Consider the following 23,583-nt stretch of genomic DNA (forward strand, 5'->3'; position numbering starts at 1 on the left):
GCACTGCCTAAACATCTTGTTTATACAGCTTGGGGTTTTATCACTGCTCCACCATCCTGCAAGAGACACTGATATTTAGGCTAGAACAGCAGAGAAGCAAGCAAAGCTAGAGATACCTAGCTAGCCAATGTTCCCTCTTAGTTGCACGCGGGCGTGCAGCTCCTTGGGACTTCCGCACAGAGAAGCACGAGATTGGACTTCACTCAACCTTCTAGTGTTTTCCCCATTAGTTAGCACTATCAACTGAGGGAATTGCGATCTAATCAATGCAATATTAGCCACTTTCAATGCATCATACCGAAACAAAAAACATACAATACAAGACTTCGTATACAAAATGAACTATGCAAGAGATTTTGTTTTAGGCAGAACGTACAAGAGCACAAAATGTGTGCACATCTTTGAAAAGAGAAAAATAGATTTTTGTTGTCTTCGAGGCAGTGTTGTATTTTGAGACGGGCTTGAATAAGCTAAGTAGCCAATAGGCAGAGGGTAGCATATCGGGTCTAATTCTCTGTAATAAATGGTATGGGAATAATGATGCATATTATTTGCTACATTATGATTTAAAAAAAATAGCCAAAGTAGCCTACTTGACCACTTAAAACAAACTAAAAACATGTACAGCATCCATGTTCACAGTAAACGAGCGCGGGAAGTTGCACAGAATTTTCAAAGTTCAAGTTTGCGTTCAGCAGACGTGAAATTTGCTCAGTGACCGAAAAAGGGAACACTGCCTGTAGCGTATGTACAGAGGGGGGCTTCAAAAGAGTACAGGGGGTGAAGAACATCTGTGCCTCTGACTTCACTAGTTGTGTAATTAAGCTGCATTTCACTAAACTAATATGTTTACCTATTTCATGTAGTACATCAAACAGATCCTTGTGCTTCTAGACAGAACATTGAAAGATCCCCTATGGTAGGGCCCTATGATTTCCGCCATGCGGGAAACGCGGACGGAAAAGCGGAATTTGGTCATAAAAATGGAATCAACTGTAAAAAGTGGAATAAGGAAGAATTTTCCATAATTTGGCTGATTTAAAAAGTATTTTAAGTAGGCCTAATTATTGTAATAACCTAAATTAATTCAGAATTGTAAAATTACAGACGGGTAGGCATAGAGAAATAATTATGTTTTCGATTGGGGTGTTTTGAGAGGGGGAACAAGGAAAAGCAGTGTTAGCCAGAGCATGCCTCTTCAAACAACCATTACTAGTGCAAGCGCATCAGAAGATTAAATCCTGAATAAATGTTCGTCTTCAGTGGCTGTGTGCGCGCTGAGTCTGACATCCGTCAAACTCACCTGCCCCGTTTGTTCGACCAACATATGGAGTGCCGTTCTACAGAAGAACCGTGGGAAGAAGTTTGCAGTGGTTGTTGGCGAGACAGATGCAAAGGATTGCAGCGCTCTAAACGTTGTCAATGGTGAGTTAACAGCCTATTAATATACCATTGCAATAGCCTACATTCTGCATTGTCCGCATGCAAATTGTGATATTCCAAAAGATGAGCTATCGTGGTGAAATATAGTGATACATAATGTCAGAAGCAGCTGTCTGCCTCTCCATCTAGCTAACTATCGCTGTTTCTATATTGTTTACACTTGAAATTTAAATAACACTTATTTTGTAACAATATTATTTTAGGTTAAAACATAATTAAAGTTTTCCATTATCTTTCATTGCAGGTGTACTCAGTACTTTCTGGTGGATGTCATTTTCATGGACAGCAACTATAAGCGATAAGCTTTTTGTGCGTATGGAACATTTCTGTGATCTTTGATTTAAGCTCATGAAACATGTTACCACCACTAAATGTATCGTTTTTTATTTTTGGATGTCATTTTCATGGACAGCAACTACTCAACATTTCCCCAAACTATACTAGCCTCCCTCCACAGCAACGATCCTGAATGATGCCTGGGCAGTGGTCACAGATAAGGCATCCTTACTGCCTGAAGGCATACAAGGTGGTTCTGAAAGGAGTGATTCCCAACAGTGTCCATGTAACCCTTCTCTGCCATGTCATCAATCTGGTGGGTGAGACCAGGCAGCACTACAAATAAAAAATAAAAACGCCCCCTTTTCAGGACCCTGTCTTTCAAAGATAATTTGTAAAAATTGTGACGAGCCTCCCACTCGGTCTGCCGTATTCTTTACGTTTGCTCTTGTTTTCCGTAGATAGGATGTCGGTAGGCGGAGCTGGGAGGGTCATCAGCGACATGAGACACACCTGGGCCCGGGTGTGTCCCGGGATAAATACACCTCTTACCCATTCATTGAGGAGACTCTCTCCATGCAGACAAAATGACCACAAAAATGTCTGTGTATTTGTTTGCTTTGTCACCTTTCAACACCCCTCATTATCAAATTTATGCACGCAACCACTCACACTGGTGATTATTGACTATACACACACACACACAACATTGTTAATTATATTTAGTTCAGTTAATAAATATATTTTGTTATTCCTTAACTCCACGTTGTCTCCCTTTTTGTTACGAACTTCGAGCCCGTTCGTGACAAAATCCAAATACCTACACAGATCTTCATTGTAAAAGGGTTTAAACACTGGTTCCCATAATTGTTCAATTAACCATAAATGAACATGCACCTGTGGAACGGTCATTAAGACAAACGGTTTACAGACGGTAGGCAATTAAGTACTATGAGACTCCTAAGACAGCGCTACAGGGAGACAGGACGGACAGCTGATTGTCCTCGCAGTGGCAGGCCACGTGTAACAACACCTGCACAGGATCGGTACATCCGAACATCACACCGGAGGTACAGGATGGCAACAACAACTGCCCGAGTTACACCAGGAATGCACAATCCCTCCATCAATGCTCAGACTGTCCGCAATAGGCTGAGAGAGGCTGGACTGAGGGCTTGTAGGCCTGTTGTAAGGCAGGTCCTCACCAGACATCACCGGCAACAACGTCGCCTATGGACCAGACAGGACTGGCAAAAAGTGCTCTTCTCTGACGCGGTTGTGTCTCACCAGGGGCGATTAGTGTTTGTCAGATTCGTGTTTATCGTCGAAGGAATGAGTAATGCTGCGTTACAGGGAAGACATCCTCCTCCCTCATGTGGTACCCTTCCTGCAGGCTCATCCTGACATGACCCTCCAGCATGACAATGCCACCAGCCATACTGCTCGTTCTGTGCGTGATTTCCTGCAGGGCAGGAATGTCAGTGTTCTGCCATGGCCAGCGAAGAGCCCGGATCTCAATCCCATTGAGCACGTCTGGGACCTGTTGGATCGAAGGGTGAGGGCTAAGGCCATTCCCCCCAGAAATGTCCAGAAACTTGCAGGTGCCTTGGTGGAAGAGTGGGGTAACATCTCACAGCAAGAATTGGCAAATCTGGTACAGTGCATGAGGAGATGCACTGCAGTAACTAAACGCAGCTGGTGGCCACACCAGATACTGACTGTTACTTCCCCCTTTTTGTTCAGGGACACATAATTCCATTTCTGTTAGTCACATGTCTGTGGAACTTGTTCAGTTTACGTCTCAGTTGTTGAATTTTGTTATGTTCATACAAATATTTACACATTAATTTTGCTGAAAATAAACGCAGTTGACAGTGAGGATGTCTCTTTTTTTTTTGCTGAGTTCACTTCTCTGTTTCATCACTTTTGACATGGATGAGATCTGTCTCCTTCAAGAAGACTGCCAGAAAGAGAAGATGGGTGAGCTTCCTCATGAAGGAGTTTGTGCAGGCCAAGACTCTTCCTGAAGCAGTGAGCTCCAGATGGAGTAGCTGGTTTGAGGCAGTGAAGTACCATGCAGAGCATGTTCATCTGTACAGAGTTTTTGTTGGCAGAAAAGTCACCATCCCAGGCAGTCACAAACATCCTCAGCCTGCTGGAAACAGAGGAGAAGGTTGCTGCATTGTTGCCTAGATTCTTGCATGACTTTCTTTCATTTGTAATTTAACACTTAGTAGAACTCAGTATTGAAGCACTTGCCTTGACAAAACAAATTGTGCAATGTGTTGCATCATTACAAATGTACTGTTATGTTATAACATTTTATTAATTCACATAACACATTTTATCATCAAAGTGTGTAAATTGTAAAACACCAAATTCATAATTTGAACGGGGAAAAAAACTAATTTCATAGGGCATCACTCCTGTTGGGCATCACTCATTTCAGAACCTCCTTGTATGCCTTCAGACAGTAGGATGCCTTATCTGTGACCACTGCCCAGGCATCATTCAGGATCGTTGCTGTGGAGGGAGGCTAGTATAGTTTGGGGAAATGTTGAGTAGTTGCTGTCCATGAAAATGACATCCAAAAATAAAAAACGATACATTTAGTGGTGGTAACATGTTTCATGAGCTTAAATCAAAGATCACAGAAATGTTCCATACGCACAAAAAGCTTATCGCTAATTTTTAAACAAATTTGTTTATATCCTTGTTACTGAGCATGTTCTTTGCCAAGATAATCCACCCTCCTGAAATGTGTGGCATATCAAGAATCTGATTAAACAGTATGATCTAGATCAAACTAACAAGACAGCATGTTCCAGTTCCCGCCAATATCCAGCAACTTGGCACAGCCATCGAGGAGGAGTGGGACAACATTCCGCAGGCCACAATCAACAGCCTGATCAACTCTATGTGAAGGAGATGCGTCGCGCTGCATAAGACCAAATGGTGGTCACACCAGATACTGACGGTTTTCTGATCCATGCCCATTTGTTTTAAAAAAAAATTGGTATCTGTGACCAGACGCATTTCTGTATTCCCAGTCATGTGAAATCCATAGATTAGGCCCGAATGAATATTTCAACTGATTTCCTTATATAAACTAACTCAGTAAAGTCTTTGAAATTGTTGCATGTTGAATTTATATATTTTTGTACATTGTAACTTCTCAAAGTACTCCTATACTGCGGTCACTTGCCCTTCTCTGTAATTTTTCCAAGTGTTAACAACGGTGATGTAGAGGTGGAGAATCAACTCAATATTTACTCCTGGTGTAAACTCCCATTTCTGAGTGTCAAGATTTGATTCCGCTAGGATTCGATTGCTAAGATTCTGTATTTTTGTAATGGAGACATTAGTTGCCATAATTCGGAGAACAAACTCTTTCATAGCAAGCTACCGAAGGACAGAGAGAGAGGGGAGGGACACAGTTTAGGCAGGTCAGCCACCAAGCAAACTGAGTAAGAATCAAAAGCTGCATCTTCGTACTCCCATTCTTCTCTGCAGATCCTCTCAAGCTCTGTCAGGTTGGATGGGGAACGTCCCTGTACAGCTATTTTCAGGTCTCTTCAAGTCTGGGTCATTCAGAGACTTGTCCCGAAGCCATTCCTGTGTTGTCTTAGCTGTATACTTAGGGTCGTTGTCCTGTTTGGAAGGGGAACTGTCGCCCCAGTCTGAGGTCCTGATCGCATCAAGGGTCTTTCTGTACTTTGCTCCGGCAGCTTTCCCTCGATCCTGACTAGTCTCCTAAGTCCCTGCCGCTGAAAACATCCCACAGCATGCTGCTGCCACCACGATGCTTCACCATAGGGATGGTGCCAGGTTTCCTCCAGACGTGACGCTTGGCATTCAGGCCAAAGAGTTCAATCTTGGTTTCATCAGACCAGAGAATCTTGTTTCTTATGGTCAGAGTCTTTAGGTGCCTGTTGGCAAACTCCACGTGGGCTGTCATTACCTTTAACTGAGGAGTGGCTTCTGCCTGGCCACTCTACCATAAAGGCCTGATTGGTGGAGTGCTACAGAGACGGTTGTCCTTCTGGAAGATTCTCCCATCTCCAGAGAGGAACTCTGGAGCTCTGTCAGAGTGACCATCAAGTTCTTGGTCATCTCTCTGACCAGGGACCTTCTCCACCGACAGCCCAGTTTGGCCGGACGGCCAGCTGTAGGAATAGTCTTGGTGGTTCCAAACTTACTCCATATTAGAATGATGGAGGCCTTCAATGCTGCAGACATTTCTTGAGTACCTATCCCCTGATCTGTGCCTCGACACAATCCTGTCTTGGAGCACTACGGACAATTCCTTCGACCTCATGGCTTGGTTTTTGCTCTGACACACACTGTCAACTGTGGGCCCTTACATAGACAGGTGTGTGCTTCTCCAAATCATGTCAAATCAATTGAATTTACCACAGGTGGACTCCAATCAAGTTGTAGAAACATCTCAAGGATGATCAATGGAAACAGGAATCACCTAAGCTCAATTTTGAGTCTCATAGCAAAGGGTCTGAATACTTATGTAAATAAGGTATTTCATTAGTATTTTTTTTGTTGACAAAAACATTTAAAAACCTGTTTTTGCTTTGTCATTATGGGGTATTGTGCGTAGATTAATGAGCGGAAAAAGGTATTTAATTAATTTTAGAAGACTAAATTAATAAAATGTGGAAAAAGGTCAAGGGGTCTGAATATTTTCCAAATGCACTGTATATAGAGACATGGTGTCTTACTACTTTAGCAAGTCATTTCTGATCACGGTTTACTTTTGTTTAGCTCTACCAATGAATGAAGCTTGTTGCAAACAATTTTGGTTGGGAGAATTGTGTAGAGCTTCGAAGTCAACTGAATCAAAAAGTTGGATTGTAAAGGTAATCTTTGAAAAATGCTTGATATGAAACTGTCTGAGAAGCAACAGAGTTTTTGTTCCAGAGGCGTGTATCTTTTATTTGTTGAGCCATTCCATAGGAGCCTAAACCATTGTGACAATCCCTGTGGAAAAACAGTGGCCATGGCAGGATGTCAGGAACACAGGACTCTAAAAGCGGGATGTTCCCATAACCCTTCCGAATGGTTAAGCAATCACTCTCACAGTGCACACCCAGAATTTGGAGACTGAGCGTCATGGAGAGGGGTCTGTTGCAACAATGTTCAAACAGGAATAAATCCCCACCTCACCTTTGTCCAATCACAATCTGAGATACTTACCTGTAGCGACAGAACAAGGTTGACATTTCAGAGCGCTGGCATTTCTTCCTCTTTTGCAACAATTAAGAATTGGCATATCAGTTGTTCTGACAGCTGTCAGTGGTGCCAATTTACAGAAGTTTATATATACTTTTTTTTATATATATATTGAGAAAGTCAAGTTGAAACCTTTTCAACAGGGTTCTTTTGAGTACACAGAGCCAAGCTGAATGCTACATTTAGCTTAGATTGAGTCGAACCCCCATGGAAACTAGATAAGGATGCCTAAACACTTGTTTCCTCTTAGGTACTGAACCAAGGAAAGGGGACATGTGTCACCTGACCTCATACTATCTTGTTGTTACTCTAAAGAGATAACATGAGCGGTTGCCTGAAGTAGGCTAATGAGTACCCTATGCTGCAGCTTTTCCCACTCGCTCTCCCATACACCAGAGATGTTTCTCAACCAAATCTTTCGCCTTCAGTCTCCTAAACCACTGAAGCTAATGGAACATGAACCATGGATTAACCCTAAAACAAAGTCTAGGCAAAATCCGTTACAGCGTGATTCCAGTTCAACTTTCGATGAACCACAAACGTAGTGCTGCATGTGCTCAGAGATGTGTCCAAGAAAGGAATCTCAAGGCTGCATAAGAATAGGCCAGGGGGTATATAATAGCACTGCAGTGCTCAACAAGCACAACACCAGATAGCCTGCTTGAGAAGTCCTACCCCTACATTTTATCAGGCATGGCCCAAAAGTATCAGAAACAAACCCCAGGATAGGTTGCACTGTAATTTCCCATCAAAAGGTTTAACATCAATAAGAGTACCATAGCTCTTGAACTTCTAGTAAAATATATTACCCTTCTACCAATAGGCTAATGCAAAACATTTTGGACAGTCGTTTACCAAGAAGCATAAACTCAAGTAACGAGCAAATCTACTGAACTCTGTGACAGGGCACCATCATGCAGCTTCACACAATAACTCACTGTTCCATGTACTGTCATGCTAGCCACTGTCTAATTAGGAGATAATCAACCCCCCAAATGTCTCATTAGGACATCTGACAAGCCATAATGAGGCACTGTATTCACTTTCATCCTCTCAACAAGTGAACTTGCAAGTGATTTGCAGGCAGAACTATTGATGAGTAATGAAGCATTACTTAGTAATGGTTGATGATAAATACCTCAGATGTACAGTACCAGTCAAAAGTTTGGACACCTACTCATTCAATGGGTTTCTTTATTTTTACTATTTTCTATCATGTAGAATAATACTGAAGACATAAAAAATATGAAATAACATATGGAGTCATGCAGTAACCAAAAATGTTTTAAAACAAGTCAACATATATGTAATATTTGAGATTCTTCAAAATAGCAACCCTTTGCCTGATGACAGCGTTGCACACTCTTGGCATTCTCCCAACCAGCTTCATGAGGAATGCTTTTCCAACAGTCTTGAAGGAGTTCCCACATATGCTGAGCACTGGTTGGCTGCTTTTCCTTCACTCTGTGGTCCGACTCATCCCAAACCATCTCAATTGGGTTGAGGTCGGGTGATTGAGAGGCCAGGTCATCTGATGCAACACTCCATCACTCACCTTCTTGGTCAAATAGCCCTTACAAATAGCCCTTATTTTTCACCGCCGATACCGATTATTGGAGGATCAACAGGGCCGATACCGATTAAATCGGACAATTTTTTGTTGTTGTTTTGTTTGTAATAATGACAATTACAACAATACTGAATGAACACTTATTTTAACGAAATATAATACATCAATAAAATCAATTTAGCCTCAAGTAAATAATGAAACATGTTCAATTTGGCTTAAATAATGCAAAAACAAAGTGTTGGAGAAGAAAATAAAAGTGCAATATGTGCTATGTAAGAAAGCTAACGTTTCAGTTCTTTGCGCAGAACATGAGAACATATGAATGCTGGTGGTTCCATTTAACATGAGTCTTAAATATTCCCAGGTAAGAAGTTAAGTTGTAGTTATTATAGGAATTATAGGACTATTTCCCTGTATACCATTTGTATTTCATTAACCTTTGACTATTAGATGTTCTTATAGGCACTTTAGTATTGCCAGTGTAACAGCATAGCTTCCGTCCCTACCCTCGCTCCTCCCTGGGCTCGAACCAGCAACACAACGACAACAGCCACCATCAAAGCAGCGTTACCCATGCAGAGCAAGGGGAACAACTACTAGAAGGCTCAGAGCGAGTGACGTTTGAAACACTATTAGCGCGCGCTAACTAGCTAGCCATTTCACTTCGGGTTAAACCAGCATCTCGGGAGTTGATAGGCTTGAAGTCAAACAGTGCAATTGCTTGACGCACAACGAAGAGCTGCTGGCAAAACGCACAAAAGCGCAGTTTGAATTCATGTTTACATGCCTGCTTCTGCCTACCACCTCAGTCAGATACTTGTATGCCCAGTCAGATTATATGCAACGCAGGACACGCTAGATAATATCTAGTAATATCATCAACCATGTCTAGTTAACTATTGATTATGATTGATTGTTTTTATAAGATAAGTTTAATGCTAGCTAGCAACTTACCTTGGCTTACTGCATTCGCGTAACAGGCAGTCTCCTTGTGGAGTGCAACGAGAGAGGGGCAGGTCGTTATTGCGTTGGACTGGTTAACTGTAAGGTTGCAAGGTTGGAAAAAAAAAAATACCGATTTCCAATTGTTATGCAAACTTGAAATCGGCCCTAATTCAAATCGGCCATTCCGATTAATCGGTCGACCTCTAGTTGGGTCATGGCCCTGTTGAAAAACAAATAATAGCGGGACTAAGTGCAAACCAGATGGGAATGCTGTGGTAGCCGTGCTGGTTAAGTGTGCCTTGAATTCTAAATAAATCAGACAGTGTCACCAGCAAAGAACCCCCACATCATTACACCTCCATGCTTCACAGTGGGAACCACACATGCAGAGATCATCTGTTCACCCACTCTGCGTCTCACAAAGACACCGCGGTTGGAACCAAAAATCTACAATTTGGACTCATCAGACCAAAGGACAGATTTCCACCGGTCTAATGTCAATCCATTGCTCGTGTTTCTTGGCCCAAGCAAGTCTCTTCTTGTTGGTGTCCTTTAGTAGTGGTTTCTTTGCAGCAATTTGACTATTAAAACCTCTTTGGGATATGGGGCAGTATTTTCACGTCCGGATGAAAAGAGTTCCCAAAGTAAACTGCCTGTTACACAGGCCCAGAAGCTAGGATATGCATATAATTGGTTTCTTAAACTGTTAAAATAATGTCTGTGCGTATAACAAAACTAAAATGACAGGCGAAACCACGAGGACAACCCCCCCCCCACCACTTTTATTATAAGGCGAAATCCTCCCCGATTGCAGTTCTTAGGGCTTCCACTAGACGTCAGTCTTTAGAGAGAGTTTAAGGCTGGTTTTTGCAAAAATGAAGTCGAAATTTTAGTTTTTCTAAGTGGCTCCCATTTTGGCTGTAGTGTTTCCATGCACATGGACGAGAGCGCATTCTTTTTGTTTATCTCCGGTAAAGACAATAATGATTCTCCGTCTTAAATTTTATAGTTTATTTACATATTAGGGTACTTAAGGTTTGATTATAAACATTGTTTGACTTGTTTGGATAATTTTATTAGTAACGTTTGGGATTCATTTTGTATGCATTTTGATGGAGGGAAACCGGTGGATTATTGACTGAAGCGCGCCAGCTAAACTGAGTTTTTATGGATATAAAATGACTTTATCGAAGAAAAGGACCATTTGTAATGTAACTGGGACCTTTTGGAGTGCCAACAGAAGATCTTTAAAGGTAAGGCATATTGCTATTTCTGATTTTTATGTCGCAACTGCCTGGTTGAGAAATTATTTGTCATGCATTTGTATGCGGGGCACTGTCCTCAGATAATTGCATGGTGTGCTTACGCCGTAAAGCCATTTTGAAATCTGACACAGCGTCTGGATTAACAAGAAGTTAAGCTTTATTTTGATGTATTACACTTATATTTCTGAAAGTTAAATATTTACAAAACTATAGTTTGAATCTCGCCCTCTGAAATTTTACCGGATGTTGTCGAGCGGCACGCCTAGCCGTAACAGGTTTTAAGGCCTGATTCACACGGTCTCCTCTGAACAGTTAACATTGAGATGTGTCTGTTACTTGAACTCTGAAGCATTTATTTAGTCTGTAATCTGAGGTGCAGTTATTCTAATGAATTTGTCCTCTGCAGCAGAGGTAACTCTGGGTCTTCCTTTCCTGTGGCGGTCCTTCCTTTCATCATAGCGCTTGATGGATTTTGCGACTGCACTTGAAGAAACTTTCAAAGTTCTTGAAATGTTCCGGAAGGACTGACCTTCACATCTTAAAGTAATGGACTGTCGTTTCTCTTTGCTTATTTGAGCTGTTCTTGCCATTATATGGACTTGGTATTTTACCAAATCTATCCATCTTCTGTATACCACTCCTACCTTGTCACAACACAACTGATTGGCTCAAATGCATTAAGGAAAGAAATTCCACAAATGAACTTTTAACAAGGCACACTTGTTAATTGAAATGCTTTCCAGGTGATTACTTCATGAAGTTAGTTGAGAGAATATTTTGATTTAACACATTTTTGGTTACTACATTTTTGGTTACTACATGATTCCATGTGTTACATAGTATTGATGTCTCCACTACTATTCTCTAATGTAGAAAATAGTAAAAATAAAGAAAAACCCTGGAATGAGTATGTGTGTCCAAACTTTTGACTAGTACTGTATATCATTACGATGCTGGGCCAATTGTGCACCGCTCTATGGGACTCTCAATCATGTCCAGACGTAATGCAGCCTGGATTCGAACCTGGGACTGCAGTGACACCTCTTGCACTGAAATGCAGTGCTTTAGACCACTGCGCCACTTGGGAGCCATCAGAAAGATAGCTAATTATTTTGTTTTTCTAAGGACCCTGAAAATGGAGGCAGGGGGAGAACCTATTCAAGTCAGTAAATATATATATATTTTTTATGATTAAAAAATATATTTATTGGCTAGGTAGCATGCTACAGAAGTTTGTGTGCAAGCTAACTCAAATGAGCTGCTAACGTAATGTTAGGCAGCTAGCTAACTTAACATACTGTATAGCCAGTGAATTAAATATCACCAGCTAGCCAACTTCACATTAGCTAGACAAAGTTAGCTAGTGGTTTACAGCCGCAACAGAACAGCTGTTGTTTACAAATACACCAGAAGTTATTTGGGGTTCCAGGGTTCACTTCCGCTCCTGCTGAAAAAGCTGTTAAATGTCTATAGTTACGGTTTGGGTGAGGTTTTAATTACACTTGGCTTTCTTCCAATGCAGCCTGTCCTGCCATTTGGGTGTCTACAAGTGAGGCGCGTCCTTGAGCTCAAGCAAGGCAAGCCATCTGTCATTAGTCTACATGGATTTGGTTGGAAGTATCACACAGATGCTACACAGAGAGAGAAATACTGAGCTTTGCAGACTGGTCTCCGACTAGATGTAACATAGGAAATGCCAAGCAACCCAAAGCTTGCGTTTTCGAATCGCATCACGGACAATTTTAGCAACTACTCACTACTTTTTAGCTACTTAGTATGTTAGCTGACCCATCCCCACATGTCAAACTCATTCAGCAGAGCGCCGAGTGTCTGCGGTTCTTTCGCTCCTCCCTTGTACTTGATTGATGAATTAAGGTACCTGATTACTAAGGTCACCTGGTTGTCTAGATCTTAATTGAAATGAAAAAACAAAAACAAGCGGACACTAAGCCCTCCAAGGAAATTAGTTTGACACCCTGCCCTAACATACATCAAAACCTTAACCATAGTTTCCCAAACTCTGTCCTCGGCACTCCAATGGCTGCATGTTTTGGTGTTTGCCCTAGCACTACACAGCTGATTCAAATAATCGTCAAACTTTGATCATTTGAATCAGAGGGGGGGGGGGGGGGTTTGGTGAACGCTGTCCTGGAGCAAGCTGACGTTAGCCACAACCAATTGTAATTCGTAATATATGACGTAATATACGTTTAGCAAATTCGTAATATATCATGCAAAATGTATGACGGACATTCACACATGATTACCTACCATGTGAAACGTAACATACGTATTCTTACTAAATGGAGTGTCTCGGATTTACGTAAAGAATACGAAATGCTCAGACCACGTTCCAGATTTATGGTCTTACGTTACAAAACCATCACATTCATTCATTGTAATGACGTGCTTGATTCAAGTGGCCATGCATCCTACACCCACAACTTTAGCAAGATTGTGCCAGATAAGTCCATTTGAAAGCAAAGTGTCGCTAGCTAAAATTAGCGTGTATCAGCTAGCTAGCGGTCTGTTTTGCGCGTGAAATCAAAACATACACGTGCAGTTACCGCCAGTGTAATGTCTGCAGGCGTGATTCCATTTGAAAGCAATAAAGGATTTGAGTTACAGCAAAGAAAGCCAACCGATACGTAACTAACGTTTATTCATTACGGTAAGCCTATGTCAATGTCAACTTTTTACGAATGCAGGTAACGTTACTAGCAACAATTCTCAATCGCGTAGCTAGCCATCTCGTAAATCCTAGACGTAACCAGTGCAGTATTATTGCAGTAGTGCAAGTATACCAGTGCAGTAGTGTTGTCTGCGAGCTATAGTATTATTTACCCAAGCAAACAAGTAAACAGTAGTTGAGCACATCCTGAAATGCATAATGATGTCGATAACTATCGTTAGCTAGACAAACTTGCAGGAGCTTCTAGCCAACTCAAAGGAGTTCCTCTGAGGTATAAGAAGAAGCCTATGAACCTCTGAGGTATAAGAAGAGGTTCCAACAGAAGGTAACCATGTAGACCATGGTTATATAAAATGATTGAGGATTAACTAGCTACAACTTGCTTATATAAAGGCATTCATGTTTCACAAAGAGTCAGATTTTTCGGGCAAGCCAGCTGTCATTTAGTAAAAGGTTGGATCCCACTTGAGAACCAGTCATAGGTAACGATAAGTGTTGAACACAAACATGCCATGCCCATTACCTCTTAAACAACTTGGTCAAGGAACAGATGGAGATGCTCCAAAACTGACCAAGGAAATTTTATTTAGCTGCCTGGCTTGCTAGCCTACTACGTGAAAAACGTTTTATTTTTTACAAATGTTAACGTTTTACAAGTACTTATGTTTACCTCACTTTTATCACTGACTACCAATTAGGTTGCACCATGGCTAATCAACTTACCTGATGCAGTTCAGATGAGATAAGAAACACTTTCAGAACGTGGCCTCATAAAAATATGCTCTGGTCAACCTCCTAAATTCTAAAATTGAAATTCCCAGACCAAAAATTAAAATCTGTCTGGGAGAAAAGGCAACTCAGTCGATCACACTAGCCCCGCCCCGTAAAAAAAAAAAAAAAACTGGTGCCTCATATCATTGGCTTAGTAATTTTACAAGAATCCTAGAATGCATTGTGATTGGTTCCGCTACCAGTCTGTAAATGTAGTCGTTTTTCTATTGGCGGTCTACAATTTGTACGTGTATTAAGAGTTTGGTGTGGAAGTAGCTCCCACTACTGAAAATGTATTGTAATTACAATGTTTTTACATTTACTGATTGCAAGAAACATTATGAACACCTGCTCTTTCCATTACATAGTCATAAACTGACCATGTGAATCCAGGTAAAAGCTATGATCCCTTATTGATGTCACCTGTTAAATTCACTTCAAACAGTGTAGATGCGGGGGGAGGAGACGGGTTAAAGAAGGATTTTTAAGCCTTGAGACATGGTTTGTGTATGTGTTCCATTCAGAGGGTGAATGGGCAAAACAAAATATTGAAGTCCATTTGAACGGGGTATGGTAATAAGTGCCAGGCGCACCAGTTTGAGTGTGTCAAGAATTGCAAACACTGCTGAGTTTTTCGCACTCAACAGTTTCCTGAAAGAAGGCTCCGCCACCCAAAGAACATCCAGCCAACTTGACACAACTATGGGAAGCATTGGCATCAATATCGACTGACGTCCCTGTGGAACGCTTGACACCTTGTAGAGTCCATGCCCTGACAAATTGAGGCTGTTCTGAGGGCAAAAGGCAGTACTACTCAATATAAGGAAGGTGTTCCTAATGTTTGGTAAACTCAGTGTAATGATCCCATGATATTTGGTTGACATGTTGCCTTTCAATTCCTTTTAGCAATTAATGTGAAGCAGAGACAACACCATATCATTTTGACCTGGACAGACTAAACTTTTTTTTTTAAATGGAGTGAATTTGTATCAAAGAACAGTGTTGTGTGTTCAACAACCACAGCATCAGATGACATATCAACAGCTTTACTTGGCAAAACAAATAAAAGACTGGACCACCTTGCTGCAGGGTAGTGCAGCAGCACGCACAACAACCATTAGCAATTTCACTTGCCATCAAATATCCATTACATAGCAGATATTCTGTTGTGGGCACTGGGGATCAATATACCATTTTATGTTTAGGAGGTTGAGTGTGCTTTATTAATGCATCGATTACCTTTTAAATGTTTGTAGTGTAATGAATCAATGGGCTGATGGCCTTGTCTTTGTTTATAACCTTGATGTAGACGTGAGCTAATCAAATTGTATTGGTCACATGCGCCAAATACAACCGGTGTAGACTTTACAGTGAAATGCTTGTTTATAAGCTTTTCCCAATGACCAGAGTAGAAAAAGAAAATGGTAACACAAGGAATAAAATACACAAGAATGGAGCTATTTACAGGGAGTACCAGTCCCAGATCAATGTGCAGAGAGAGGTATGAGGTAGATACTGTACAGTATCTACATGAAGGCAGGGTAAAGAGACTAGGCATCAGGATAAATAATAATAAGAGTAAAATAAAGAACAGAGTAGCAGCAGTATAGAAGAGAAAGTGTGTGTGTGGTGTCAGTATGTGTGTGAGTGTCAATGTAGTGCGTGTGAGCATGTATATGGTGTGTATATATATAGTCTAGTGATTATACTAGACTACTTATATTTACTGCACAGGGAACATTAAAAGGAAAACCACTCTGCCAAAAAATGCATTAGCCCACAGTTGATACAGTCCCAAAATATTTAGCATGTCAGCAGTCAACTTTTCAAGATATTGTACTTTCGAGAAGCAAAGTGTCACTGGCCACATCATGATGATGCAAAATGCTAATCAAGAATTTTTCAACACCAATACCGATTATTGGAGGACCCAAAAAAGCCAATACCGATTAAATCGGACAGTTTTTATATATTTGTAATAATGACAATTACAACAATACTGAATGAACAATGAACACTTATTTTAATGTAATATGATAAAATCAATTTAGTCTCAAATAAATAATGAAACATGTTCAATTTGGTTTAAATAATGCAAAAACACAGTGTTGGAGAAGAAAGTTCAAGTGCAATATGTGCCATGTAAAAAAGCTAACGTTTAAGTTCTTTGCTCAGAACATGAGAACATATCGGTTGATTGATGGTGATTCCTTTTAACATGAGTCTTAAATTTTCCCAGTCAAGAAGTTATAGGTTGTAGTTATTATAGGAATTATAGGACTATTTCTCTCTATAGCATTTGTATTTCATATACCTTTGACTAATGGATGTTCTTATAGGCACTTTAGTATTGCCAGCCTAATCTCGGGAGTTGATAGGCTTGAAGTCAAACAGCACTGTGCTTCAAACATTGCTAAGAGCTGCTGGCAAACACAGTAAAGTGCTGTTTGAATGCATGCTTACGAGCCTGCTGCTGCCTACCACCGCTCAGTCAGACTGCTCTATCAAATATCAAATCATATACTTAATTATAATAAAACAAGCCTTTGGTCATTAATATGGTGAAATCCGGAAACTATAATTTCGAAAACAAAACTTTTATTCTTTCAGTGAAATACGGAACCGTTCAGTATTTTATCAAACGGGTGGCAACCCTAAGTCTAAATATTGCCGTTGCATTGCACAACCTTTAACGTTATATAATTATGTAAAATTCTGGCAAATTAATTAGTCTTTGTTCGGAAGAAATGGTCTTCATACAGTTCGGAACGAGCCAGGCTGCCCAAACTGCTGCATATACCCTGACTCTGCTTGCACTGAACGCAAGAGAAGTGACACAATTTCCCTAGTTAATATTGCCTTCTAACATGAATTTCTTTTAACTACATATGCAGGTTAAAAAATATATAATTGTGTAATAACTTGAAAATCGTCCCTAATTAATTGACCATGCTGATTAATCGGTCGACCTCTAGTTGTAACTCATAATAGGACTGTTACAGAGGTCTAAAGGGTCCCTCACAACACTCCTGTGATAGGGTCATGTCAAAAAGCCAACATCTGAAACATCAAACCATGATGAAACCAACATCTTAATTTCAGCCAACCAAATAACACATAAAATAGACTGAGGAATCACATTTTAAAGAGCAAATTCTTTTGGTCAAAAGGTTTTGAAAGGTCAATTTCAAATAGGATTAATAAAGCACAAATGCAAAGAAAAATAGCCAAATATGCAGTTCTTGATACATTGCATGTTGACCCACGACTGCGTGGCCAAACACGACTCCAACACCAACATTAAGTTTGCTGACAACACAACAGTGGTAGGCCTGATCACCGACAACAATGAGACGGCCTATGGGAGGATGTCAGAGAACTGGCAGTGTGGTGCCGGGACAACAACCTCTCCCTCAATGTGAGCAAGACAAAGGAGCTGATCGTGGACTCCAGGAAAAGGCAGGCCGAACATGCCCCCATTAACATCGACGGGGCTGTAGTGGAGCGGGTCAAGAGTTTCATGTTCCAACTAACTATCATGGTCCAAACATACCGAGACAGTCGTGAAAAGGGCACAACAAAACCTTTTCCCACTCTGGAGACTGAAAAGATTTGGCATGGGCCCCCAGATCCTCAAAAGGTTCTACAACTACACCATCCTGACGTGTTGCATCACCGCCTGGTATGGCATCTGCTCGGCATCTGACCGTAAGGCGCTACAGAGGGTAGTGCAAACGGCCCAGTACATCACTGGGGCCAAGCTTCCTGCCATCCAGGACCTATATAATAAGCGGTGTCAGAGGGAAGCCCATAAAATTGTCAGACTCCAGTCACCCAAGTTATAGACTGCTTTCTCTGCTACCGCACTGCAAGCGGCACCGGAGCACCAAGTCTAGGACCAACAGGCTCCTCAGCTTCTAACCCAAAGCCATTAGACTCATAAAAATCACCACCGCACAATATACATTGACCCCCCCCCCTTCTACACTGCTGCTACTCGCTGTTTGTTTGTTACCTATGCATAGTCACTTCGCCCCCACCTACATGTACAGATTACCTCAACTAGCCTGTACCTCTGCATACTGACTCGGTAACGGTGCCCGGTATCGAGTCAGTGTATTACTTTTTATTTTAGCCTACTCGGTAAATATTTTCTTCTTGAAGTGCACTGTTGGTTAAGGGCTTGTAAGTAAGCGTTTCACGGTAAAGTCTACACTTGTTGTATTCGGCGCATGTGGTAAATAAAGTTTGAATTCATTGAACTATCCATATTCCGTCTTTCTTCACACATCAAGATAAAAGTAACATCCAACTCACCAGCAGAAGATGAACATGATCCCAGATGACAGCCAGGTCCACCGATACATCCGAAAAGAAATACGGGTGCAAAACAAAGACAAAGGGAAAATTATACCCATCTTGTATTAATTTAATAGTTGTACATGCTGTCAGAGGTATGAAACAAGACCACACCCATGTAGAATTTAAAACCAGAAGTAAAAGAGAAATTATATACCTCAATAGTGTTGTTCCTGTTTAAACCACTGATTCTCAATTACAGATTAACGACAGATAAATCCTAGTTCCAGTTGATTAGCATGATATGTGCAGTGATACTACCAGGGAATCAAACGGTTCTCTCTTAACCACCCAGGGTTGTTGTTTCTTGTCAAATCCCGGAACATGGTGGCTATGCAGATTTACCCAAAGGGATTAGTTAGAAGAATTCACAATTCACCATCTGGCCTGTGCTGTAGATATTAAATGCATTAAAAACTGCATTAAAAGATATCCTGGCTGCTCACTTTTTGTTGGCAAAGAGGTTGCTCTAGGTTAACATCACCTGTGGTAGAAGAGCTAGGTCCAGGTTTGCCTTCAATGAAGCAAATTCCAATGGGATGAAAATAGAGTATCCGCTAGTTCTCCTTACTGCTGACCAATGAGGATGACTAGTGTTAAAGTCAACAGTGGATTAAGAGGGAGAAAGAAGAAGTACTTGGAGCAGTGACTGTCACACACTGTGTGCAAGTAAATCCTCTCGATGCTACCTTGGGGCTGAGCCTTGAACACAGGCAGCCTGGTTCAAAATCCTCTACTTTTTTAAAGCAGCAGCTCCACTGTCATTGTTTGACTGATTATTGAGACAACAGCAACTGCTCTCTTCATAACCTTTTCATGTAATACCCTCCATGACGCAGGATGACTGTCATGTACAGGTGCATGACAGTGGAGCTGATGGAATGACTAAAAATCCATTAATTTTAATCCTCCACATTATAATCTGTTTCATGACGGCATGCATATGCCTTTCATGGCTGACATTCCGCACATACCGCAATCAATTACACATCTTTGAGATTACGTTGTACATTCCAAGAATACTTCAGTGTAAAAATAAGTCTTAATTTTACACGGCTACAATTTACATGTAAATGGTGGTTCTATGAATGGTTGCTGTTGTGTAACACTGCACCCCATGTCACATATCTTGGAGGAAGGAACTTTAAGCAAATATAGGCATTTCAGATTCTTACTCACCTCAGAGACTGTACTACAAGTGACATGGGCACAAGGGGTAAGGTGGGGAGAGACATTCCATGCATTCACCTGTCTGCTTCTGTTTAGTTCAAGAACAAGTCGCCAAACTGGTCCTGCTATTACACCTGTTCCCTTTCTGTGATGGCAGATATCTCCCCCACAACCTGAAACCAAATCCAGTGGTTTACAGTTACAACACAAACAAGGGCGTGAAAGGCAGAGACAAGCACATATGTGAACCTTACACTTTCAAGGCACTGTTTGTTCCGCAAACAATACAGGTGTTACCTGAGGAGAGGATGGTGAACAAGGAAGGAGTGTGGTGTACTTCTTCTCATGGAGTTTGAACAGAAATTAAATGAATGTTTTTAATGTCATTTCAATACTGCATAAGCTTCAGCAGGTGAATTGGACTCAATGTTATATGATGACAAACTACTGGCTTGTTGAGAGATCTGTCCTTCAGGATCACCTCAATGTATGTGACTTCTGTGTTATTTTACAAGAGGCAATACATGGCTGAAATTACAAAGCTGATAACTGTCACTAACACAAATACAAGAAGGTGTGTATTGATTTGATGAGTCTTTTCCCCTCCGTTATTATATACATGAAGAGAAGAGATAAACAGTACTCAGATAATTATAAGAGCTCTGATCTATTTTGTTCACCACGCCACCTACACAGCATGTGTGCGTTACAAACCATGTCCTGGGGTCCTCTGTGGCCTAGTCTAACTGAGGCAATAGCGCACTAACTGATACTCTATCACCACCTGTTGCTGGCTATTTGTTTTTAGAAAGTAGCAGTTCTCAGGCACAGACAAGTGACGGACAACTCTCAGCATTTAGTGAGAGAAATGAGTGCTCTGAATTTAGCTGTCGAAGGAAACGTATTATTTCGTAAATACGTTACCTGTACAATATTGTAATATGACCTCACCCTATTTTCACTTGCTAACGTTACTGTATCAGTTAGCAGAAAGTGAAACATTGTTTCAGTAACAGTGTCAAATACAAAGTGTGTTACTAATCAACATCACTACATCTGTATTGATGTTTTTGTTTTTATTCTGAAGAGTAAACAGCTGATTTAATAGTCGTTTACAGACAGACACAAAAGGTAACATTACCATGATGTTCCAAAACTGTAGCGTTGAGCACGAGAATGTCATATGACAACGTTAACTTTAGTTTTTGTCATTAGCGTATGTAATTTGATCCTTTTGAGCATCCGTAGTCCTGTGTTTACATGTGTAGCGAACCATGTTAGCTAGCTATGCTAACCGTAAGCAACACATTACTATTTTCGAATGAGTGAGTGACACGTTTGTCCAGGCACATGCTCCTTTAAGTCAGCCGGTCTGCTGTCGTAGCCATGCTATCGAGGTTAGAGCTAGTTAGCGAGCTAACGTTAACTTGAATTTGACTTATTTCAACAGGTGGCAGGCGCTAGCTAAAGATAGCTAGCACGTAAGACTGAATCCCATGGCCTGATCACATGTGAGTAAGCTGTCTTGCGCACAAATTCTATAAATATGTAGCTAGCTAACTGGTGAATCTCGTTTAGGTTTTCATGCTAGGACCTCAGTTCTTTAAATCATTGAGAGGGATTTGTCTGCTTCAAAGAGTGCTTGTAGCTGAAAACATCAATGTGCGAACTGCACAAGGTGCCTCGCTGAATTTGATCAAAGCTCGTCAAAACAGTTGCTACGTGTCTGTGTTACCTCAAGGTCAGGTAAACTTCATTGAAATGCAGCCGGTCACCGGGACTGATTATGCTGTCGAGCTTGAGACAAACAGCATTGAACATGGCAACGACCACCTGCTGTCACCTGCACATGGTGCATCAACCGATCCAGTTGCTGCTGAGAGTCACTTGCATTGCAATGTGAAGGAGCTCATTGCCCCTGGTGAGAAATATTTATCCTACCCTTTGTGGTGCTTATTTTCATTACATGTATCATCACTGAAATCGAAAACTCATAAATGATGATTAGAGAATTGTAAGAAAGTACTCTTCTTGACAGTGCATCCCACAGTAATTTATTGGATGACATGTTGCGCAAACAGACAGACGCCCCTTTGTTTTCATCCAAGTACAGTATGTTGTTGTTATTATGTACTGTCTTAGTGGTGGCCAGTGTCATGGCCTAATATCAGAATTATAGTATCGTCACTCTCACAAGATGTCTGACCTTCTAGCATACTGTTTACATGCTTGCTGTTGTCAAAACAGGCAGTTAACCCACTGTTCCTAGGCTGTCATTGAAAATAAGAATTTGTTCTTAACTGACTTGCCTAGTTAAATAAAGGTTAAAAAAAATAAAAATAAAAATGCATTTCCATGGTAACAAAATGACAGAGACTCCAAACAAAAACCATTGATTTTGAAGTTTAACAAACCATTGAACTCTATGCACAATGACCACAGAACTCTATGCACAATCACTATTAGACAGTAAATAAAACATGTTTTACTGGAAACTTTTTGTTAACAGAATTATGGTAAAATCTCCCTCAGTATTATTCTGGAACCAGAACTTTGTATCTGCAGTGTTATTCCTGTAAATGTGTTTTTATAAAAGTTTCTGTGGAACTTGTTAAAAATTGTCCTTGTGCATAAAGTTATATATTTTATAACTTTGAAATCAATAGTTTTTGTTCGGTTTACATTTTTTAAGTGAAATATCTGTGTCTCAGTGTAATTCTGTTACTGTGGAATTGCCCCGACGCAGAACAGTGGATGGGGTGGAGTCACACACACACACACAATCTGTCTAGTCAGACCATAAATTGTACAACGATCAGTTTTTGCAGTTGCTCAACTACTTCCAATGAATAGCTTATATTCACTAGCTACAAACATTAATTACATTCATCCAGATACTTGGAGAGCCTTTTTCTTGAAAAGTATGTCTGGGGTATTGAAGGAAGGATCCATCTTAGCCTTCCACATGCTGTCATCATCTCCCCCTTGTTCCTCAGAACATGAAATAGTGAAGAGGATCAAGAAGAGACCCAAGAAGCCACGTGGAAGGAAACAGAAGTCTAAGTCATCTGAACGTTCTGACAATCTTATGTCCGAACTTCCATTTGCAAGTACAGCAATATGGAAGGACCTTGGCTGTAAGTAAACCGTCTATGCCATATTATTTGTTTTGCAGTTGATTCCAGGCTAACTCAAATCAACATATCCAGGCTAATATAACACAGTTAGTTGTAACATACCTTCATTGAGAGGATGTGCTCAGTAGTTCCCATAGTGTGACCAGTTGATGGTTTCTTTCCATTTTAACTGGCTGGGCGAGTAGGAGAGCAGAAATTTGACTAGCGGCACCGACTCTGTAAGTCTATAATGACTGGTTATTTGTAGTTGCCAATTGATGCAAGGATCTTCCTTGTACCGCAGCTGCCCTTGCATTCAAATTTTCTCCAGCTGCCTACTGGCGATGAATAATGCATTGTTGACTTGACTGGCAGTTGGTTTTACAGGAGGGCAGTCAAATCCAACTACAGAATAACGGAATCACACATTTGTCTCTTGTACAACACTAATATCATTGTGTTACATTTCCCCCAGTTACCAAGCCAGAGGCCAAATTGAAAAATAAACGAAAGAGAGGTGCAAGTGGTTGGGTAGAAAGTGAAGAGGATGCAGATACAAAGAAGAAGAAGAAGGAAACACAACGCCCAAACTACTTTGTTTCAATACCCATCACAAATCCCAAGGTACAATTTAGTGATATATTTTTGTTGAAAAATTCATTTTTATTTTATTTTGGGGTATTTCTCTATATAGTGTGTCCATATAAACTCACTATATTTAGAATACATACA

The 23,583-nt window shown here is 40.7% G+C and overlaps 2 protein-coding genes across 7 annotated transcripts in view; one reads left to right on the forward strand and one right to left on the reverse strand.

Annotated features, from left to right (window-relative positions):
• The window catches only part of epb41l2 (erythrocyte membrane protein band 4.1 like 2), a 97,692-nt gene extending 76,704 nt beyond the window's left edge, over positions 1–20,988 (reverse strand). The window contains exons 1-2 of one of the 2 annotated variants that reach the window (XR_004204680.1): positions 20,877–20,988; positions 18,524–19,908 (exon numbers count right to left, since the gene is read on the reverse strand). The gene's annotated coding sequence lies outside the window, so the exon portion shown is untranslated. Of the gene's footprint in view, positions 1–14,158; positions 14,285–18,523; positions 19,909–20,876 lie in introns of those variants that run through there. The other variant, XR_004204679.1, reaches the window with a different exon arrangement.
• Positions 20,971–23,583, forward strand: part of akap7 (A-kinase anchoring protein 7) — a 51,871-nt gene continuing 49,258 nt past the window's right edge. For 2 of the 5 annotated variants that reach the window (XM_031800635.1, XM_031800637.1), the window contains exons 1-4: positions 20,977–21,246; positions 21,477–21,656; positions 22,732–22,872; positions 23,327–23,475. In XM_031800635.1, coding sequence (XP_031656495.1) covers positions 21,497–21,656; positions 22,732–22,872; positions 23,327–23,475 — 450 coding nt within the window. In that variant the 5' untranslated portion in view covers positions 20,977–21,246; positions 21,477–21,496. Of the gene's footprint in view, positions 21,657–22,731; positions 22,873–23,326; positions 23,476–23,583 lie in introns of those variants that run through there. The other 3 variants (XM_020455565.2, XM_031800634.1, XM_031800638.1) reach the window with 3 other exon arrangements.

This window comes from Oncorhynchus kisutch, linkage group LG21, assembly GCF_002021735.2.
Source record: "Oncorhynchus kisutch isolate 150728-3 linkage group LG21, Okis_V2, whole genome shotgun sequence".
In the NCBI taxonomy this organism is placed as follows: domain Eukaryota; kingdom Metazoa; phylum Chordata; class Actinopteri; order Salmoniformes; family Salmonidae; genus Oncorhynchus; species Oncorhynchus kisutch.